Genomic DNA, 22,973 nt, shown 5'->3' on the forward strand with positions numbered 1-22,973 from the left:
TGGAAGACCCAAGATCTCGGACGCAAACTCTGCTTTCTGACAATGGGCTTTACAGTGCGACCCAAAATCTGTTAATAATCCTCAGATTTCATGATGCCTTGCACACATTCAAGGCACCCAGTGCCAGAGGCAGCAAAACAACCCCAAAACATCATTGAACCTCCACCATATTTCACTGTAGGTACTGTGTTCTTTTCTTTGTAGGCCTCATTCCGTTTTCGGTAAACAGTAGAATGATGTGCTTTACCAAAAAGCTCTATTTTGGTCTCATCTGTCCACAAGACTTTTTCCCAGAAGGATTTTGGCTTAATCAAGTTCATTTTAGCAAAATGTAGTCTTGCTTTTTTATGTCTCCGTCTCAGCAGTGGGGTCCTTCTGAGTTTCCTGCTATAGCATTTCATTTAAATGTCAACGGGTAGTTCGCGCTGACACTGATGCTCCCTGAGCCTGCAGGATAGCTTGAATATCTTTGGAACTTGTTTGGGGCTGCTTATCCACCATCCAGACTATCCTGCGTTGACCCCTTTTCATCAATTCTTCTCTTCCGTCCACGCCCAGGGAGATTAGCTACAGTGCCATGGGTTGCAAACTTCTTGATAATGTTGTGCACTGTGGACAAAGGCAAATCTAGATCTCTGAAAATGGACATTTAACCTTGAGATTGACATTTTTCAACGATTTTGGTTCTCAGACAGTTCTCTTCTCTTTTTGTTGTCCATGCTTAGTGTGGCACACACAGACAAACTATGCAGACTAAGTGAACTTCTCTCCTTTTTATCTGCTTTCTGGTGTGATTTTTATATTGCCCACACCTGTTACTTACCCCAGGTGAGTTTAAAGGAGCATCACATGCTTGAAACAATCTTATGTTTCCACAATTTTGAAAGTGTGGCAATTATTTTGTCCAGACCTTTTTTGGAGTTTGGTGTGACATTATGTCCAATTTGCTTTTTTTTTTTTTTTTTCCTCCATTTTTTGGTTTAGTTCCAATACACACAAAGGGAAAAGCCATGTGTATAGCAAAACATGTTACTTTAATCCTTTTCTGTGAGAAATACTTCATTTTCTAGAAACATTTCAGGGGTGCCAACATTTTACCGCCATAATTAAATTTTTTCAATATACAGTATATTCATATTTATTATTATAGAGAGAGAGACTGTATCCGACTGTTGGTGGCTGCAAATAAAAACATTTTTTGGGATAATAAAAGCTGTAATAAGAACGAGCTGGATACATGTTCTACACATGATACACAGGCTGTGGTTAGATTATATCCCCCAAACCTCATGGCAGTTGCACTTTAAGAATATTTTAAGAATGTTTGAATTAAAAAATAAATAAATAAAATAGTGGACAAGAAGTTGAAAGCAAAATTGGATAGCAGATAGGTGTTTTACATCTTCTAGTCTGAATATATGATACACTAACTTTCACATCTCACTTTTCAGTCAAAGGATTTGGTGAAAATCTATCCACCATTTGTAAATTTCTTTGAAATGAGTAAGGAAACAATCATAAAGTGTGAGAGGCTGAAGCCAAGGTTCCACGCATTTCTTAAGGTATGAATCAGACTTAACTGTGCACTGTTATTAAACATAACTTTTAATATTTGATTCCTTATGCCAAATAAATAACTTTTGTAAGTGGCAAAAACGTTTTCTTAGTATTTCTGCTGTATACTTCTGGCCACTCCCTTCTTGGCCAGAACACATTCAGATTTTGGTCTTCTGCTTGTAATGGCAGGTGACCAAACTCAGGAAGTGTATATCTGCACTGAGCTTGAGTGACAGCTGCACAAACTAAAAGCTGCTTGAGCTTGAGGTCTTCTATTCATCACAGCGCTGCAACGATGTGAGCGTGGAAGTGGTCCCCCAGCAGGCTTCAGTGATGTTATGCCTGCTGGGAAACGTCCACTTTCTCCTGTTGGAAGATTTCACTATATGAGCAAGAAGAGCGGAAAGATACACAGCTTTTTAAAGTTCTGAAATTATTCTTGATGGGTGGGAGGAGTGTTGGGAGTAGTTAGGGAACATAGCCGAGTTAGTTTAGAAAAGTTAATTAAAGATAAATTATGGTGCACAGTGGTAGACTAAAACCCAATGGGTTGAACATTTATTTTTTGAGGTTCACGTTATTTACCCTTGTGTGGCCACATTTTAATCTAAAATGTATACCCTGGACAAACTTTAGTGAAATCTGTGAACAGATTTAAGACGGATTCCAACAAAATTTCCGTGTGGATTCTTTCTGTAATCCTTGTAGAATACACTGAAGCAGAATATAATCCTAGTCTGGGCCTAACATTTAAATCAGTGGGGCTTCAAATTCTAGCAGACAGAATCCACGTGGAAACTGTGTGTTGGAATCTGCCTCAATTACGTTAAGTTTCTATGTACATTACCGAATCTCTGACCAGATAAACGGGTGGAGATTCCGAGGGCAGCTATTGGCGGTAGGGGCCGTGCAGACCTTGTCTGACCCTATAGCTAGAAATGCATTATGTTGTTCCTCCTTCTGCTAAAATTCTGTAGTGTGTATTGTGCAGCGAAATCCTATTGACAGCAATGGGTCTCTGCTACTGCATAAATTCTTGTGTGCACTTGTCTGGAGAAATAGAAATATTTCCACAATGTAAACGTGCTGTGAGATCCACAGAAGGAATTCAGCACAGACTCTTTACAGTGTGCATGGGCCCTTATCCTTAAAATAGTTTGTTTGGTGGTAAATTTATTTAGGACTTCATGTGTGCTTAAATCCAATATGGAGCAAACCTCTGGGTTCTAGTTCTGTCTTCTGAGTCAGTTTATGCATTTTTGTTTTGAAGGAACAAATTAGTCAGTAATGTCATTGTCTTCGCAGATTAATCAAGCAAAACCTGAATGCGGGAGGCAAACATTAGTTGAATTGATGATTCGCCCTGTTCAAAGATTGCCAAGTGTTGCTCTTCTATTAAATGGTAAAATACTGTATAAAGAATAAGGATTGATTTATATAATGAACATCTTACGACTGCAGACAGTCTTGGCCTGCCTGATATTATTTGATGTGTGTACAGTGATCCCTCAACATACGGTGGTAATTCGTTCCAAATGAACCATCATTACTTGAATCTATTGTATGTTGAGGGATCCGTGCAATAGTAATATATAGAATGTTATACTCTCATGTCCCCGCTGCCCCGGATCGTTGCGGTCATTATATCCCTGGGATGTCCTCGCCGCTCTGGACAGTCATCACTGACCTGGATCGTCGCTCTCCATCGCAGTCATCATGTCGCTGCGATCGCCGCTCCTATTGGATGACGGGACAGCATGCGCAGCGACATGATGACGACGGAAAGCGACGGCTATGCAGCGGAGCCTGAAGAGGACGCACCGGAGCAGCAGGGACAGGTGAGTGACACTCACCGGAGAACACGGGACACATTAAACGGCATTTCCGGCAGCAGCTGAAGCAGTCAGCGCTGCCGGTTAGCCGTATGTGCGATAGGCCTGACATACAAAAGAATCGTATGTTGATGCTGCCTTCAACATGTGATGGCCTCGGAGAGGCCATCTTTTGTTGAAGTTATTGTATGTCGGGGCCATCGTAGGTTTGGGGATCATAGTGTATAATTTTTGTCATTTTTTTTAAGTTTATTAAATCACCGCTTTCCAAGGTGCTAAAACTTAAAAAAGTTTCTAAAGACCTATCTGTATAAGGGATTGTTTTTTTTTGTTTTTTTTTGTGGCACAATTTGTATTTTTTTAATGCCACTATTTTGGGTATGTATAATATATTGAAAACTTTCTTCGTCTTTTTAGATTTTATTGTTGTAGATTATGGCAAAACAATTTATTATTTTTTTTTTTTTTTTTATATAGGGTGGGATTTTTTTTCTATTACTCATTTTGCACCATAAAATCTTTGGTGTCCCAAAAACACAAGGGAAAAAAAACTACTTTTGACATGAGACATGTTAAGGTTTTTATTGGGTCAAGTATCAGTGCGAAGGTCTCCACTGATTAGTAGAACAAGTGCTTTACTCCCTGTCTTGCAGCCATCTTTGTGTAGCTTCTCTGGATGGCCCCATAGATTTAACATGTGGTTGTCCAGAGACCAGGGGGGGGGGGGGGGGGGAGGCTTATTTCCCTTTCTCATTTCCCTTTCTCATTTCCCAGCATCCTCTCCCTCTCTGTGCCTCTCCTTGTAGGGGAGGAAGGCTCTGGCTAATTCCCTTGCTGGTGCACTTCTGCGACCACAAGTGTCCTGATTGCCGCCAGCATACACCATACACCACATACACATTTCTCCACCACCTGCACAGTTTTTGTAATGCCTGAACACTCAGTGCTCCATTTAGCATAAAGGGTGTGCAGGAGCGATGAACAAAAAAGCCCTGACAGGCATACTCTTTTTGGATATCTGAGTCTTTCTTAAACACTGTCCGCAGTCCTTGCAGCGTTTCCAGTGGCTTCACTCCTTTCATTCCTTCTCTTACAGGAAGGCCGGAACAAGCACCTCGCCCATCCTCTGCTTTTAGAGGACCTTTCGTACAGCCCAGGGCTTTTTGTCAGCTCACTCTAAGGCTAGTCAGAATTTCCATGCAGAATTCCGCTTGGAGGGTCCACACATAAATTCAACAGGATTCTGCTGCTCTTTGCACACAGCAGAATTTTTGTGCAAGATGTTTCCGCCACAGAAGTTTCATTTTCTGTGTCTGCACAAAGAATGAACCTGTTCATTCTTTATGCTAAGGCTGCACGGAATGTATAGCTGTCTGAGACTGCGCATACCCATGCGATCCTGGCGCCGACAGAGAGATTCTCTTTGCGGAGATTTCAGCGTGTGAGCATAGCCTAAAGCTCCTAAGCCCTCCACATCAAAGTCCTCCTGATTTGAAGTTCTGCCCAACATGATTCTTTTGCTTGCGTGGATGGTTGGGTCATCTCCTCTTTCATGCAGGTCTGGCCTTCCCGCATGGACAATTCTTGGGTTTAAGTGGTAGTATCTTTGGGGGTACAAAATAGAGTTCAATTCTCTCTCCCCACCTCAGTTATTTTCAATTGTTTTGGTTCACTTGTGCGTATCCAGGGGTTCTAGTCTGACCTTTTTACATTACCCAAAACTGTCTGCTTTGAAAGGCCTATCTTGAACGTCAAGAGGCTGAATTGCTTTGATTGCGTATAGAGATTCCGAATGAAGTCCTTGCAGTCAGTGACTGGGGCCACTATTGACAGACATATATTCCCATTGCCCAGCTATTGCCTAGTCTCACCAGCAGTTCTTTTGGTTCCACCTTCCTAAACATTGTTGTAGACAAAATACATCCCTTTATGGCAATGGTATTCTCATTTGTAGTGGTCCCTCAGCAGAATAAAGAACCTTTCTTCTCTGTGGAAACTGTCAGTAATAAAATAGTCAGCAAAAATTTTCCAAAGTCCAAAACCCCTCCAAGCAAAACAATGTAAACGGGGAACCCTAAGATATTTAACCCCTTCCCGACCCATGGCATACATGTACGTCATGAGGCAGGTGGGCAGACATGACTGGGACCCGTGGGTCAGGTCTGCGTCATGACCATGAGATGCCCGCTGCTAACAGCAGCTGACATCTGCCGCTAATGACAGACATCTGAGATCGCTCCGATGTCCGTTATTTAACTGTTTAAATACTTATCTATACAGATCATGGCATTTAAACATGAAATGCAGCTATTCCCTGGTGTCTAATGGACCCTTTGGAAACCCATAGCAATCAAGCACAGATTTCTGATCTATGTAAGCCATCTGAATATGACTTATGATAGGCCCCTAAATTTTAATATAAAAAAATCCCTCCCCTAATAAAAATTCGAATCGCTCCCCCTGTTCCCTTTTTTTTTTTCCTCCTTAATAAAACACAGTGCAAAGACAAGAAATACACATATTTGGTATCGCCGCATGCATAATTGTCCGAACTATTAAATTATGTTTCTGATCCTGCACGGTGAACCGCGTAAATGCAAAAAGAAATTCCAAATGCCAAAATTGCTGATTTTTTAAATTTTTTTTAATTTTTTTGTTACATTAAATTTAAAATCATAATAAAAAGGGATAAAGCCAGAACTACACAAACATGGTACCATTAAAAACTGCAGTTCATGGTGCAAAAAAACCAAACCCTAACACACCCGTATGGCGAAATATAAAGTTATAGCGGCGAGAACATGGTAATGAACGTTTTTTTTTTTTTTTTTTTGTACCACAAAACAAAAATTATTCAAGTTTGGTTCATTGGAATTGTACTGACCCATAGAATAAAGATGAAATGTCAGATTTACCGTATTTTGAATTATTGCCCTACAAAATTGTGCAATTCCATATTTTTTTAATTTTACCCTGCATACATTTTTTTGGGTCTGGCTTTGTAATACATTGTATGATAAAAAAAAAAAAGTAAATCAGTGGAAAGTCCAACTCGTCACGCAGGAAAAAAAGTCCGACTACAACTTGGTCACTCGCAATATAAAGTTATGAGCCTTAGAAGGTAAGGAGGAAAATAGTGAGCCTGGGGAAAAAAAAATTTCATTAGCTGGGTCATGGAGTGGTTAATGACTGTGTCGGGTACAGGTCCTCTTTAACCCTTAAGGACTATTTTCACCATAAGGACTCAAAACAATCTTCGTTTTTGCACTTTCGTTTTTTCCTCCTCACCTTCTACAAATCATAACTCGTTTAATTTTGCACCTACAGACTCATATAAGGGCTTATTTTTTTGCACCACCAATTGTACTTTACTTGACATTACTTATTTTATAAAAATAAAATGAAATAAAAATAAAAAAAAAAATTTTTTTTTTTTAGGCCTTCCGTTTCTACTGTGTATTTTTCGGTAAAAATGTCACTAGAGATGAGCGAATTTACAGTAAATTGGATTCGTCACGAACTTCTCGGCTCGGCAGTTGATGACTTATCCTGCATAAATGAGTTCAGCTTTCAGGTGCTCCGGTGGGCTGGAAAAGGTGGATACAGTCCTAGGAAAGAGTCTCTTAGGACTGTATCCACCTTTTCCAGCCCACGGGAGCACCTGAAAGCTGAACTCATTTATGCAGGATAAGTCATCAACTGCCGAGCCGAGAAGTTTGTGACCAATCGAATTTACTGTAAATTTGCTCATCTCTAAATGTCACCTTATCTTTATTCTGTAGGTCCATACAGTTACAGCCATACCCAATTTTATGTAGGTTTTATTTATTTTACTACTTAAAAAAAAATTAACTACATGCACCAAAATTAGTATGTTTTAAAATTATCTTCTTACCACCTATAACTTTTTCATTTTTTTTATGCGTACAGGGCTATATGAGAGCTCAATTTTTGCGCCATGGGCTGTAGTTTTTCAGTGCCATTTTTTTTTTTTCATGGGACTTATTGATTGCTTTTAATTAATATTTTTATTGTATATGAAGTGACCAAAAATCCACAATTTTGTACTGCAGTATTTTTTATGTGTACGTCATCAACCGTGCAATTTAGCTAACCTTATATTTTAATAGTTTGAACATTTACGCACGCGGTGGTACCACATATGATGATTTTTATTCTTTATTACATTATTTTATTTAAAAAATGAAAAGGGGGGTGATTCAAACTTTTATGGGGGGGGGGGGGGCTTTTATTCTCATCCACAGACTAGTATGAGAGCTTGTTTTTTGCGCGACAAGTTTTCCTCCTCACTCATTTTATCACAGAAATGTATGGCACAATCAAAAAATTTATGTGTGGGGAAATTGAAAAGAGAACAGCAATTTAGCAAATTTTGGAAGGTTTCGGTTTTACACTGTACGGTAAAATGACATGTTTTTATGGGTGCTTTTATTGTTATGGCTGATCGGCGTTCATGTCTTTGAAGACTGCACTAAAGTCTTCTGGCTCTTGCAACTCCTGATCTACATTCAGCTATATACTTTTTCATTTTATATTTTTTTTTCTCTCTCTAGATCTAAAGAAACATACTTCTGAAGACAATCCAGATAAGGTGATGCTTGAGAAAGCTATTGAGTCATTAAAAGAAGTAATGACGTAAGTATTTTTACACACATACAATGGTTGGCTATACCACCATGTACTCTGATTGTAGAAGTAGTACTGATTATTAAAGGAAAACTGTCCGCTTTCTGCACCCCCACCCCGCGCTGTTCGGCCGTAATCTACCATTTTCAGAATATGCAAATGAGATGCTAACTGGGTTTGGCCTGGCTAACTGCCACTTTGATGTCAGTGCCACCCAGCTCATGAATATTCCTCCCATCCCTCCACCTCTCCCTCTTCTCCCTGCTCTGTAATGAAGAGAGAGGGGAGGAATATTGATGAGCAGGGCTGCGCTGCGGCCAGCGGCATGGACGTCAGAGTGCCAGTTAACCCGGCTGGTGCCAGTTAGCACCTCATTGGCATATTACGAAAATAGAAGATTACGGCCGAACGACGCAGCGGATCCGGGCACGGTACGGATCAAACTGATCAGCATCTCCCGCACTACCAGCCAGTACCGCTGGTTAGTGCGGCGGGAGTAAGCTGACAGTTTTCCTTTTAAAGAGCTATTTTTTCTTTTTCTTTTCCATGTTATCTTTTATTAAAAAAACAAAACAAAAAAAAAAACTAAAAGTCCTTGCCACAGAGTGTCACAGTTGGCTGGCACTTCCAGTTCTGTAGAGACACCTTCTCAGCAGTGTTTTCATCACCATCATGGGATTACAATAAAGAAACATTTTTGTTAAAAATCTGGGGGGCACAGGATCCAAAATATGCCCTTTTTAATGGGTGATACATTCCTGTTAAGCAGTTCTCTTCCCAGTAGACCATGGCCTTAACTTAGTCTAAAGTCATGGATCTTGTAGGTAGGCAAAAGTTTTATGATGTGATGTGATGCTGTTTAAGCATAATTTTTTATATATACAGTTTAACCCCTTAAGGATGCGGCTTTTTTTTTTTTTTTTTTTTTTTTTTTTTTTTAACCTTAATGACCGGGCCCAAATTTTCAAAACCCCCCCCCCCCCATTTTGTGTTGCCATGTTCTAACAGTCATAACTTTTATTTTCTGTCCAACGACATTGTGTGATTTATGTATTTTTTCTGTCCATGTTTTGGACCAAAATAAGCAAATTTTTTTTTTTTTTTTTTTGAGTTTAAGAGTACACCGTGCGGGATAAATAATAAAATTGTTTTATTAAAGTTGTTACGCACGTGGCAATACTTATTGGCCCAGATTTTTCAAACTGTGTGAGAGAAAAAGTGGAGTGCTTTTTCCACAGCAACCAATCACAGCTCAGCTTTCACTTTACCACAGCTCGTTAGCTGAGCTGTGATTGGTTGCTGTGGAAAAATCACTCCACTTTTTCTGACATAGTTTGATAAATCTTGGCCATTATGTATAGGTTTGGGCATTTTTTTTTTTTTTGGGGGGGTGATATAGGGATATATAGATAGATATATATATAGATAGATAGATAGAGATAGATAGATAGATAGATAGATAGATAGATAGATAGATAGATAGATAGATAGATAGATAGATATATATATATATATATATATATATATATATATATATATATATATATATATATATATATATATATATATATATATATATATATATATAATAAAAAATATAATATATAATGCTGTACGACTTTTCTAAAGCACATTATAACTGTTAGTATACACTGACATACAGCCTGTGTGATCCCGCCTATGGCTGGACCTTACAGGCTACCTTACTAGGCAGACAGAAGGCAACCAGTGGGATCCCGCGATGTGTATATGTCCAATTGCGCGGACATGTCAGCAACTGAGACATATGCATACTTCCTGGAGCAGGAAGGGGTTAATCAATAACCTGTTAAGGGTAAGTTCACATGTGCATATTTTGCGGCAGATTTCACTTGTGTAGCAAAATCCACCGTGAGAAATCTGCATCAAAATACATTTTCTGTGCGGACATTCACCCGTTTGAACAAATTCCTATGAGCCATAGACCCTGAAACCAACAAATCACTCTTCACTTAAAGGAATACTGTAGGTTAATATAACTTATCCTCTATCCAAAGAATAGGCAATAAGTTATAGATCGGGGGGCAGACCGCTGGGACCTCCTGCGATCTGCTGTATGGGGCCGTGGCAGTGTGAACGAAGGGGGCGCTCCGTCCCCCGCATGACATGAGGGCCAACATGCCCCCTCCATGTATCCCATAGAGATACATGGAGGAGGCTTGCCTGTGACGGCACAACGCTTCCTGCAGGCTGCCACGGCACTGTACAGGAGATCCTTTGGATAGATATGTTTTATATTCCCCTACAGTAATCCTTTAAAGAGGCACTGTCATTATGAAAAACGTTTTTTTATATTTTGTAGTGCTACTGATAAGATGAGTTTTTCATTTAAAAAAATGTCAATTTTACTAAAAAATCTAAAATGAAAATAGCCGCCACTAGGGGCCAAAACGGCAACTTCCAGCAAGCTTGAACAGCCAAAGGTTTCTCTAACTACTGAATGACAAATAAGCTGATCAGGCATTCAGGAGTCTGTGAAAGCTGAATGACACACATAGTAACAGCTCTGTTAATTAGCATCCAGCTTTACTAGTAACAGATAAAAAATGAATGCATAAAAACTACTGTGCAGGGATTTGCAGACTGCCAGGCTGCTCTCAGACTGCAGATGAGTTATCACAGTGAGGGAGAGAGATGGAAACGCCCCCTCCACAAGGTAAGAACACTAAGCAAGTGAGCTACATATAAATGCTATTGGTTAGGGATATATAGGTCATAGAGACCTAAAATTATATGTACATGGGCCCTCATTTACTAAGAAAATCAGGTTGTAAGTCTATCTTGCTTTCTTACCCGACTGCTTTTTTCCCCTGATATTTATTATTATGTTGCATCCTGTTTGTCGCACATGGGTTTTGTTGGTTTTGGTTTCCAACTCCTCTGAGCTGTCGGGAAAAAATCCCCAACAATACAACCAATTCGGGTTGGAAACCTTAATAAATACGTGGGAAAACTCAGAAATGTCAGGTAACGCCCCTTTTTCGGGTTTGGGAGAATCCACATCGGGTCCGTCGGGAAAAAATGTTGCATCGTGTCGCAGACTGGCGCACGATGTCTGCGACATGGCGCAGACAAAGATGCGACAAAAAACCCGACAAAAGAGGTCGGGTTTAGAATAGTAAATGAGGGCCATGATCAGCATTAGGCACTGAGCAACATATCACTTTTTTTATTTTTTGCACTATGACAGTACCTTTAAGTATTATCTATTTCTTCTGTAACTAAAGTGGCATATCCGAATGGTAATGGGCCACATTGCTGTATAGGGTTTTATTTCTGAACAGCAGTGCCAGGTCCCCCTATTAATGGTGGCATTTCTAAAACGTCCCATTTATCCTGTAATGTAGTCTGTAACCTTCAGTTGACCTTCAGTCTTCTATAAGCGCACCATTTTGTGATTTTGACAGGTTCTTTTTGCAATAAATTTCTCTGGATAAGACTCATAGTACATAATCTTCCACTTGACTACATAAATATTTTTCTTTTCATGTTATTCCCCGCATTGTATATTCCAAGAAGCAACCAGATACTTCACATTGATATGTAATTACTTATCCGTTCTCTTCAGCCAGACAAAGCTTTTACTTCTGTCTCAAGCAAACCAAACTAAAAAATATATGTATAATATGTATAATATATAATGCGTGTGTGTATATATAATTTATAATAATATATTTGGAAAATCTGTATTAAGTTATTAGAGGACGACGTGGTAGTTTACTTTGCAAAAATCTATACTTTTTTTTTCTTTCTTTCTTTCTTTTTCAAATTGGCAGTCACATTAATGAAGATAAAAGGAAAACTGAAGGGCAGCGACAAATCTTTGATGTGGTCTATGAAGTGGATGGATGTCCTGTAAGTATTCAATCTTTCTATTGTTCATAGATAAATTACTTGGAATGTTGGTCATTATGGAAGCGCGTGAGGTTGCTATCCATTAAGTCAATCTGATGGCGCTTTTTAGGGCATCATTTATTTTTCTTTACCATTTGCTGTCCCCAAACGACTGTAACTTTATGTCTATTGCTATTCTTTGTCGTAGGCAAATCTGTTATCTTCCCATAGGATGCTGGTACAGAGAGTGGAAACTGTAGCTCTCGGGGAAGATCTCTGTGACAGGGGAGAACAAGTCACACTCTTTCTATTTAATGACTGCCTTGAGGTGAGACTATATTGAATTTGAACATCTAAAGAGATGTAGGGAGATCTAGTAGGAAGTTTTTAATGGAAGCGAAAGTTGTCGGAAAATTTTAAATGCATGAGGTTAAAATGCAGGAAAATGTGTGGAAATTGTTAATGTATTCGGCTTCGCTGAGAAATATATTTTTCTTATCGCTGCCATTATTACTATTTAATCTTTTCTTACTCTGAATCTTTCATTTCTGTTTTAGACTGGTTTTAAAATGTGTTCACTTTTTTATTCATTTTACAGTTTGTGTACAGATACACATAAAGCATTGAATGACTCCATACATTACATTTACTGATCTTTTACTTACATTTACTGATCGTACTGATCTGAAGTTACAGCATGTATTAGACCAGGATGAATTCTCCTTACCATATGCCATCAGTGTGTGTGTATTGGCGTTAAAGGGGGTTTAATAAAAGTGAGATAGTAGCTTATATTTTATTTCAAATACAAGTAACAATTACTTTATACTATATTCATTACTAGATGTATACTAGAATTTCTGGTCATAACGTTATGTTTTTCACCATATTCTTTAAGTTTTGACTTACAGGTAATAGAAAAAGTAACATTGCACTCGCCGCAAGACACAGCATGGAGGTTTTCAAATCCGGGTTTATTTGTAAATACGAAGTGCTATACAATCAAAGCAGGTTGGAGGGAAGGAAGAGGAGCAGACATCAGCTCCGTGGAGCTGGCTGAGTGCTACTTTTATTTTCGTTAACTCAAGAGATTCTTGCATATACTTTTTCATTCTGTTTAAGCACGAGCTTCATTATATTAATTGAATGATGTAAATGTAATGCATCCCATTCTTTTATTTATTTATTTTTTTTTTTAAATCCGAGTCTTCGTGGAACTGTGAAGGTTCTTTATATACACACACTCCTCTCGGTACTCTATTATTAAAGACGGCGGATTTCAAGCATTTTATGGTCCAAAACAGTAGTTTCTTGTTCCGATGTTTTTTGTAGTTTAAATCCAAGATTGCAAGTACTGATAAGGTCGATCTACTCCTTGGAGTTACAGGTTTCAAAAAGTGTCTGCTTCCTCCCTTCCCTCTTTTAGATGAAAACAATCAATGGCTTCTTGAACCATAGATAGATCCTGGTCTGTTTCCATGGGCAACGGCTTAATGTGCACAGGTTGAATATAATGGGATGCATTAACTTTACATAATTCAATTAATATAATGAAGCTCCTGCTTAAACAGAATGGAAAAAAATATGCAAGAATCTCTTTGGAGTTAATGAAAATAAAAGTAGCACTCAGCCAGCTCCACGGAGCTGATGTCTGCTCCCCTCCCTTCCCTCCAACCTGCTTTGACTGTATAGCACTTCGTATTTATGATTAAACTCTGATTTGAAAACCTCCATGCTGTGTCTTATGGTGAGTGCAACGTTACTTTTTCTATTACCTGTATACCACATATAGCTTTTCACTTCGTCAGCACCTCCACTCTTGCCGACAAACCTAGTCCCCCACAGCGTGGGCTTCAGGCATTGTTCTAATTATTTTGAAGGCTTTCTGGTGCCGGTTGGCTTGTTTCTATACAGACATATAAGTTTTGACATACGTTGTACAGGGTGGGCCATTTATATGGATACACCTTAATAAAATGGGAATGGTTGGTGATATTAACTTCCTGTTTGTGGCACATTAGTATATGTGAGGGGGGAAACTTTTCAAGATGGGTGGTGACCATGGTGGCCATTTTGAAGTCGAACATTTTGAATCCAACTTTTGTTTTTTCAATAGGAAGAGGGTCATGTGACACATCAAACTTATTGGAAATTTCACAAGAAAAACAATGATATCCTTGGTTTTAATGTAACTCTATTCTTTCATGAGTTATTTACAAGTTTCTGACCACTTATAAAATTGTGTTCAATGTGCTGCCCATTGTGTTGGATTGTCAATGCAACCCTCTTCTCCCACTCTTCACACACTGATAGCAACACCGCAGGAGAAATGCTAGCACAGGCTTCCAGTATCCGTAGTTTCAGGTGCTGCACATCTCGTATCTTCACAGCATAGACAATTGCCTTCAGATGACCCCAAAGATAAAAGTCTAAGGAGGTCAGATCGGGAGACCTTGGGGGCCATTCAACTGGCCCACGACGACCAATCCACTTTCCAGGAAACTGTTCATCTAGGAATGCTCGGACCTTACACCCATAATGTGGTGGTGCACCATCTTGCTGGAAAAACTAGAGGAACGTGCCAGCTTCAGTGCATAAAGAGGGAAACAAATCATCATGTAGGCCTCTGGATATGCGAAATTGCTACATGATGATTTGTTTCCCTCTTTATGCACTGAAGCTGGCACGTTCCCCTAGTTTTTCCAGCAAGATGGTGCACCACCACATTTGGTTGTCAGGTCAGAGTTGTAGCTTTGCAATAGCTGGAGGCACCCTGGTTGGGAAACACTGGTCTGATAATGCCATAGTCCATGGCTTCCCACTTAGCCTTGTAAAAGTATATGTTTCAGTACACCCCACTGTTTATATGGCTATGTATGTATTCATTCTAACGCTATGTTCACATTACCAAATTTCCATAGTGGATCTGCAGCGTTTACTATGCTCTAAAATCAGTGCTAAACACCGTCCCACTGAAAAATCTACTTCTCTGGCGGATTCTGCTGAGAGATTGATTGTCTTCTGGTAGGACCCAATTCCTTGTCAGGCAGTTCCGGTATGGTAAATAAAGCAGCAGGATCTCATTTAAATGAATGGGAGGCTGCTGCAAGTGGAATGCGTGCAGAACTTATGTAGTGTGAATAAGGCCTCTAAGGTATCTCTTTCCTATCTCACATGTGTTGCAAAATATGACTACAATTATTGCATTTTATACATGAGCATCGCAGACACCTTCAGGGACTGAGACGTATTTTATTCTTAATGCTATTGATGTTGAGTACAGGATGTCTCCACTCTTTTGTTGATGATGATTTTAATAAATCATAAATTCATATGCATTTTGTAAGTGACTCCATTGTTTTTAGGTATATGTATATTACTGAATGAGAAAAGGAAATGTTGGACTACACGTAATTTACATAACTGACCATTGATCAGGAAGACCTGAAAACATTTGGCTCCTTGGGCCACATTGCAGCTCGGCAACAACTGAATCCATACATTATGTTGCTCTCCCTTCCCCATTGTCTCCTATGTGAATGGAAAGGTGTCAGTACTTTCCTTTGGGTAAAATAAGATGGCAGAAAGTAGTTCTCAACCATTGTTTCTTGGTAGTGCCACAATGCAGTTAAATGCTGAGTGACTTTTGCACTGTCTGCACAACTATCATTATTTATTAACCCCTCAAGGACAAAGGTACATGTACGCCCTTGCGTCCTGGTACTTAAGGACCGAGGCTGTACCTGTACACCCTGGTCCAGTTACTGGGGTTAGAAGCATGCTCACGAGCTATACACACTTCATACCCGGTACGGTCCCGGTTGCTATGAGCAGCCAGGAGCCACGGTTAATACCGGGCATCAAAGCAATCATGCAGGTGATGGCAATCAGGCACTGCAGCTACGCTGACAAAATCACAAGTCCATTAACAGAACTGTACAGGTGATGTTCACGGGGGTGCAAGCTATAATTGTAGAAACTTTGTGCAATTCACAGAAGAAAAGGCAAATAGAAATAAAGCTGCACTCACCCGTTTTTAGAAGTATGCCAAGAGATTCTTTATTTTCAGTGTCAAATACAGCTATGCAGCAAGCAGGTAGCTGGACATGCGGGGAGCGGGGGCCAAAGCTCTCAGGTGCAGGGGGCATACCACAAAACAACTAGTTTTGTGTCTGAAATGACGCTTCTTCTGGTCAGGAAGTCATTCTGTCATAGGGGAAGTGCTTATATACAGGTAAGTGTCAATTTACAAAAACATAACAATTACATTTAAAAACACATATTCCAACATCCGCCACACCTGTAAAGGAGACAGAAATATTTGTACTCGGAAATAGGAAGACAGATCATTCCTCTCATTCAGTCCGAGGACCCAAAGCTTTTAGATGATCCAAAATGCTTCTCTGCGAAGCAAACGGACATGTTTGTGTTCTCCCATAGCAACATTCTCTATCCTCTCCAGACCGGCAAATTTTAAATGGGTAGTATTTCGGTGGCACGATTGCATATGGGTAATGAACCGTGTCGCACCCTTCCCTGTCCGGAGGGAATAGAGATGTTCACGAACTCGGGTGCACAACTTTCTCTTTGTTTTTCCAATATAGAAGAAATTGCAACCACAGATTAACGCATACACAACAAATGTGGTTTGACATCAAATGAACTGGCTTACCAGAATATTTTCCCCTCCAAGTATGAAATTTCTTTTTGCTAAATTTAGCTTACAATACTTGCAGTTCTTGCAGGGAAAATTTCCTTTGGGGGGCTGGATTTGCAACCAGTTCTCTTTTTTTCCTCTGGACTTCGTTTTTACCTTTCTTTATCATGTCGACTATAGTTTTCGTACGGCGAAAGGTTATGATGGGTCTTTCCTTTGCGAAAGCATGTAGATTGGGGTCATGTTCAAACATGAAGCAATTATTTAAGATAGTTTTCTTTATTTTGTCATTCATACATGTATTCACAAATGAAAAAAACACATCGGTTATTGTCTATTGTTTTCTTTTTCTTGCTGGATACAGTAAATCCCTTCTGTTTTTCTTTTCTACTTTTTTGACTGCCTGTTGTATAATTTTTTTCTGGGTCCCCCAGTTCGGATAATCTTTTGCATAAGTCATCAAGCTGGCTTTTATATGTCTCTGGGTCACTGTTAACATGCTTCAATCTGAGCATCTGGCTATATGGGATATTATCCTTGACATAATCTAGATGAGATCTCCCATAATGTAAAAGGGATTTTTTTTGCCATACTCTTGCAATAGCCGGATGTGACCAGGGTGTTATCAGTGATTCCCAATTTTACGTCTAAAAATTCAAGACTTTAACCTACAAAACAACTGGTAAAATCTATATTTGTGTTTATAACATTTAGATGTTCTACAAAGGAATCAAAGCGTGCCTTGTCCACATCCCACACAATCGGTATGTCATCCACTTACCTGATATAATAATTTATGTGGCTGACATACGGATTGGTGTGGGTGAAGACATACTGTTGTTTGAATACAGTGAGGAAAATATTTGCATACGTGCATGAGATTGGTGTGCAAAAAACGTTATTCTGTAACACAAAATGTAGCGCTCCTCTTATCTCTCAAAAATTGATAATAAAAGCAGTGAAAAACAAACAAAAGAAGGAGAATTACAATGTAATGTTGATTTATTAGGTTTCAGAGTCTCCAAAGATTTTTCTGATGAGGAACAAAGGTGTGTAGAGTTCCTTTGTCGGCAACTCCTACTGCCTCCTCTATTGACAATACTAATACACAGAGGTTTAGGGGTGGAAACCCATCCACCTTTTAACCCTCCTGTATTACTGGGCAGTTCAGTTGATTTATTCCATATAGCAGTCAGTCGAGAAAGGAATGCCCTTATCTATCCACCAGTCAAAAATAACCTCACAAAGAGAGAATTAAAAGCAATTAAATTGTTAGGACAACAGGAACATCTACACATCACAAAAGCCGACAAGGGCGGAGCGGGGCTCTGATGCCTACAGCAAAGTGTATCGCCATCTTAATGACAGGGTCACCTATACTCCACTAAAAGATAATCCCACGAGACGGGCTCTGGAAAATCTCTGTACCTTACTTAGGAGACAAGTGGAAAACTGCATCCTGTCAGAAACAATGGCATATAGACTCCTATCTAAAAATCCTGTACCAGAAAAATGGTACATATTCCACAAATCCACCACCGCCCCTACCGGAAGGCCAATTGTGGCATGTATAAATTCTATTACTGAATCATTGTCCAGCTACATAGAATGGCTCTTGTCCCCCTCTCTTAGAAGGGATTCCTACCCTTATTAAAGACACTGGGGACTTGCTCATGGCCTTTGACTTTATTTGGCAGGATGTATTTCAGTTGGTATCGATCGACGTGGAGAACCTGTACACCCGCATCCCGCAGAATGCGGGTGTACAGGCATGTGTACAGGGTGTCTTTCATCTCAAACCTAAATAAATCCCAAGCTTTTGAGAGATGCGCTGAATTTGGTTACAGAATAACTTTTTTTTTTTTTTTGCATGATGGCCAGTGGTATAGGAAAGATCATGGCACAGCCATGGGCACACCAATCTCATGCACGTATGCAAATATTTTCCTCACTGTATTCGAACAGCAGTATGTCTTCACCCACACCAATCCGTATGTCAGCCACTTAAAATATTATATCAGGTATGTGGTTGACATACTGATTGTGTGGGATGTGGACAAGACACATTTTACCAGTTGTTTTGTAGGTTAAAGTCTTGAATTTTTAGACGTAAAATTGGGAATCACTGATAACACCCTGGTCACATCTGGCTATTTCAAGAGTATTGCAAAAAAAATCCCTTTTACATTAAGGGAGATCTCATCTTGATTATGTCAAGGATAATATCCCATATAGCCAGATGCTCAGACTGAAGCATGTTAACAGTGACCCAGAGACATATAAAAGCCAGCTTGATGACTTATGCAAAAGATTATCCGAACTGGGGGACCCAGAAAAAATTATACAACAGGCAGTCAAAAAAGTAGAAAAGAAAAACAGAAGGGATTTACTGTATCCAGCAAGAAAAGGAAAAAAATAGACAATAACCAATGTGTTTTTTTCATTTGCGAATACATGTATGAATGACAAAATAAAGAAAACTATCTTAAATTGGTTCATGTTTGAACATGACCCCAATCTACATGCTTTCGCAAAGGAAAGACCCATCATAACCTTTCGCCGTACGAAAACTATAGGCGACATGATAAAGAAAGGTAAAAACGTAGTCACGAGGAAAAAAGAGAACTGGTTGCAAATCCAGCCCCCCAAAGGAAATTTTCCCTGCAAGAACTGCAGGTATTGTAAGCTAAATTTAGCAAAAAGAAATTTCATACTAGGAGGGGAAAATATTCTGGTAAGCCAGTTCATTAGATGTCAAACCACATTTGTTGTGTATGCGTTAATCTGTGGTTGCAATTTCTTCTATATTGGAAAAACAAAGAGAAAGTTGTGCACCCGAGTTCGTGAACAGCTCTATTCCCTCCGGACAGGGAAGGGTGCGACACGGTTCATTACCCATATGCAATCGTGCCACCAAAATAATACTACCCATTTAGAATTTACCGGTCTGGAGAGAACAGAGAATGTTGCTATGGGAGAACACAAACATGTCCGTTTGCTTCGCAGAGAAGCGTTTTGGATCATCTCAAAGCTTTGGGTCCTCTAAGACTGAATGAGAGGAATGATCTTTCTTCCTATCTCGGAGTTCAAATATTTCTGTCTCCTTTACAGCTGTGGTGGATGTTGGAATTTGTGTTTTTAAATATAATTGTTTGTAAATTGACACTTACCTGTATATAAGCACTTCCCCTATGACAGAATGATGTACTGACCAGAAGAAGTGTCATTTCCAACGTGAAACTAGTCGTTTTGTGGTAGTTAGTCGTTAGCTTTATTTCTATTTGCCTTTTCTTCTGTGAAATGCCAGGCATCACTGATCAGCCTGATGCCCACCATTAACCCTTTAGATGCCGCAATCAACTTTGATCGCCGTGTTTAAAGTGCATGGGTTGACATTAAGGAAGAGGTTAATTTACTAAATAAGTAAATTAAGTTACTAAGATTGAATCACCCCGTTTTCCCTTTTTAACAATAAATAAAATGTAATTAAAAATGTGGTACCGCCACACGCATAAATGTCCGAACTATTAAAATATAAGGTTAGTTAAATCGCACGGTCTATGGTGTACACATAAAAAATATATAAAACCCAAACTGCACATTACTTCATATTCCACACAAAACCTAATAAAAGCAATGAAAAAGTACCATCAAAATACACATGGTACCGATGAAAACTACACAGCGCAAAAAAAGATCCATCATATAGCCCCGTATGTGGAAAAATAAGTTATAGGAGTCAAAAAAAAGTAGTTAAATAAAATAAAATACATAATTTCGGTATCCTTGTAACCATATGGACCTACAGAATATATTTAAGGTGTCATTTTTACTGAAAAGTGCACTGCGTATAAACGGAAGCCCCCAAAAGCTACAAAATGGCGTTTTTTTTATTTTTCAATTTCACCCCACAAATATATATATATATATATATATATTTTTTTTTGCTTTCACCGTTGATTTTGCTATGAAATGATTGATGTCACTACAAAGTACAATTGATGGAAACGTAGGAAAGTTCTCGGCTCACTCCTCTAGCCCACAGCGCTCGGACTGGCGTGGGCTATGCCTGTACTTCAATAACATAATAAAGGAGATTGTCCAGTGCAGATAAGTATGGAACAGAGCTGTTTATTGCGGAATAAACTTCAGTACATGGACAAAGTAGACATAGGTGACGCATTTCAGCCCTGCAGTCGGGCTTTAGTCATGCCTAAGGCCCTGACTGCAGGGCCGAAAAGCCTCACCTATGTCTACTTTGTCCATGTACTGAAGTTTATTCTGCAATAAACTGCTCTGTTCCATACTTATCTGCACTGGACAATCTCCTTTATTATGTTATCAAAGTACAATTGGTGGAGCAAAAAACAAGCCTTTATATGGGTCTGTAGGTGCATAATTGAACGCGTTAGGATTTTTAGAAGGGGAGGAGAAAAAACTAAAGTGCAAAAATGAAAATTGGCTTGCTCCTGAAGGTCAAAATGGGCTGAGTCCTTAAGGGACAACTGCAGCACAATATAGGGGATAAGTGTTTGATTGCGGGGGGTCCGACCGCTGGGACCCCCCTCGATCTCCCTAACGGGGCGCCGCCATTAGCGCTCAAAGTGAGCGCTGAAGGCGCGTAGCGTCGACCTAGAGGTCGACTGTGACGCCCCGTCCCCATACAGTTCTATGGGGGAGGCAGAAACACTGCCTCCCCGCCTCTCCCATAGAGATGTATGGAGGAGGCGTGCCGGCTGCAATGTCATGCTGCGGCTGGCACGCCCCCTGCATGGGAAAGCCACGGCATAGCCGTGGCCCCGTACAGGAGATCACAGGGGGTCCCAGCGGTCGGACCCCCCGCGATCACTTATCCCCTATCCTGTGGAAAGGGGATTAGTGTTAATTACGCTGCAGATGTCCTTTAAGGGGTTAATAATAGTAAAGGTTTTTTTTACACATTTAGGATTTCATTATTAGATGCGAGTTCCAGTCTGACACTGGATCTGATGACCTGATTTGACAGATGTCAGGTTGGCACTTGTGTGCGCACGTCATGCTCATGTGAAATCGGGCTTAGACACCATGAAGTGCATCTACAAGGAGCAACTCCTGCTTAGAAGTGATCATGCCTTACATAGATGTCATACTGACTTCAGGAGAAATGCTGATAAGCAGCTGGTCAAAGACCTACTTGGGGTTATCCAGACCCATTTTAGATAGTGGTGTGTTCTAGCTATAGCTACTGGATGTAAATAATACCATGGCCATAAAACGGGCTGAAATGCAGATAAATTACATTTGTCCCAGTGATATATTTTTACTTTTCAATTTGTTGATTACATTGATTTAAATATCCAATTTTTCATTGACTAAACACCGATCTTCTGTACATGGGATTTTCCTCTTTAAGCATTTCAAAACATTTGTTCTTTCAGATTGCAAGAAAGCGGCATAAAGTTATTGGTGCCTTCAAGAGCCCTCATGGACAAACAAGACCCCCTGCATCTCTGAAGCATATTAGCTTGATGCCTTTGTCACAGATCAAGAAAGTTCTTGATATCCGGGAAACTGAAGGTCTGGGATACTGTCATTACTGCCCTGTAACTTGTATGCAATGTTATATTTATATGTTATATTGTTCGTATAAAACACTCTGAGCTGTAACACTAGACCTGGCAAGCTCTAATATTTATATAACCTTTGTTCCCCCAAAATGAACTGTTCATTTACTATTTTGGTTGCTTTACATATCATCCGTGAATAAACTGACTTTAATGTCAAAAGTAAATAAAAGTAGTGATAAACGTTAAAGGGGTACTCCAGTGGTAAACTTTTTTTTTTTTTTTTATAAATCAACTGGTGCCAGAAAGTTATACAGATTTGTAAATTAAAATGGTTAAAAAACTGGGGATGTGCAGCTCACAATTAACTAGCCGAGGTAAGAGGGCTGTACACCTACACCTGGTGTTGTAATAGGGGAAACAAATCTAAAAAAGTAGCCAACCCCTCTAGGCTAGCATCAGTTGCTTGATACAGTGATGTAATGGTAAAAATGATGACTGGATCATGCTTCAATTATAATATGAAAGTGCAAATTTATTACACAATATAAAATACATATAAAATATAATGTAAACAATAACTCCTCGAAACACAAGGGCCCTTGTGCCGAGGAAAATTACAATATAAAACTTATACACACACCAATAGCCAGCATTGAGAATTTTTGACAATGCAATATTACTTTAAATCCGGCCTCCGATATTTCAAAATGGGTTAAATGTCACTTAAAGGTATGGATTCCAATTATTATACGTAAGGTACGTCAAGTCCCATATAGGATATAGATTCCAAATTTTAAACGTAGAATAGGTAAATTATAGTTACCAGTCTGCAATACATCCCGATAGAAAGTCACCTTGAGT

At 39.4% G+C, this 22,973-nt stretch overlaps 1 protein-coding gene across 8 annotated transcripts in view; it reads left to right on the forward strand.

Annotated features, from left to right (window-relative positions):
* The window catches only part of ECT2 (epithelial cell transforming 2), a 93,809-nt gene that overhangs the window by 45,174 nt on the left and 25,662 nt on the right, over positions 1 to 22,973 (forward strand). For all 8 annotated transcript variants that reach the window (XR_008891143.1, XR_008891144.1, XM_056565201.1 and 5 more), the window contains exons 16-21: positions 1,452 to 1,562; positions 2,863 to 2,959; positions 7,964 to 8,045; positions 11,852 to 11,930; positions 12,118 to 12,237; positions 21,984 to 22,122. Coding sequence is in view for 6 of the 8 variants with exons in the window: in XM_056565201.1 (XP_056421176.1) it covers positions 1,452 to 1,562; positions 2,863 to 2,959; positions 7,964 to 8,045; positions 11,852 to 11,930; positions 12,118 to 12,237; positions 21,984 to 22,122 (628 nt within the window). In the remaining 2 variants the exon portion in view is untranslated. The remainder of the gene's footprint in view (positions 1 to 1,451; positions 1,563 to 2,862; positions 2,960 to 7,963; positions 8,046 to 11,851; positions 11,931 to 12,117; positions 12,238 to 21,983; positions 22,123 to 22,973) is intronic.

Source organism: Hyla sarda, chromosome 3, assembly GCF_029499605.1.
Source record: "Hyla sarda isolate aHylSar1 chromosome 3, aHylSar1.hap1, whole genome shotgun sequence".
NCBI lineage: Eukaryota > Metazoa > Chordata > Amphibia > Anura > Hylidae > Hyla > Hyla sarda.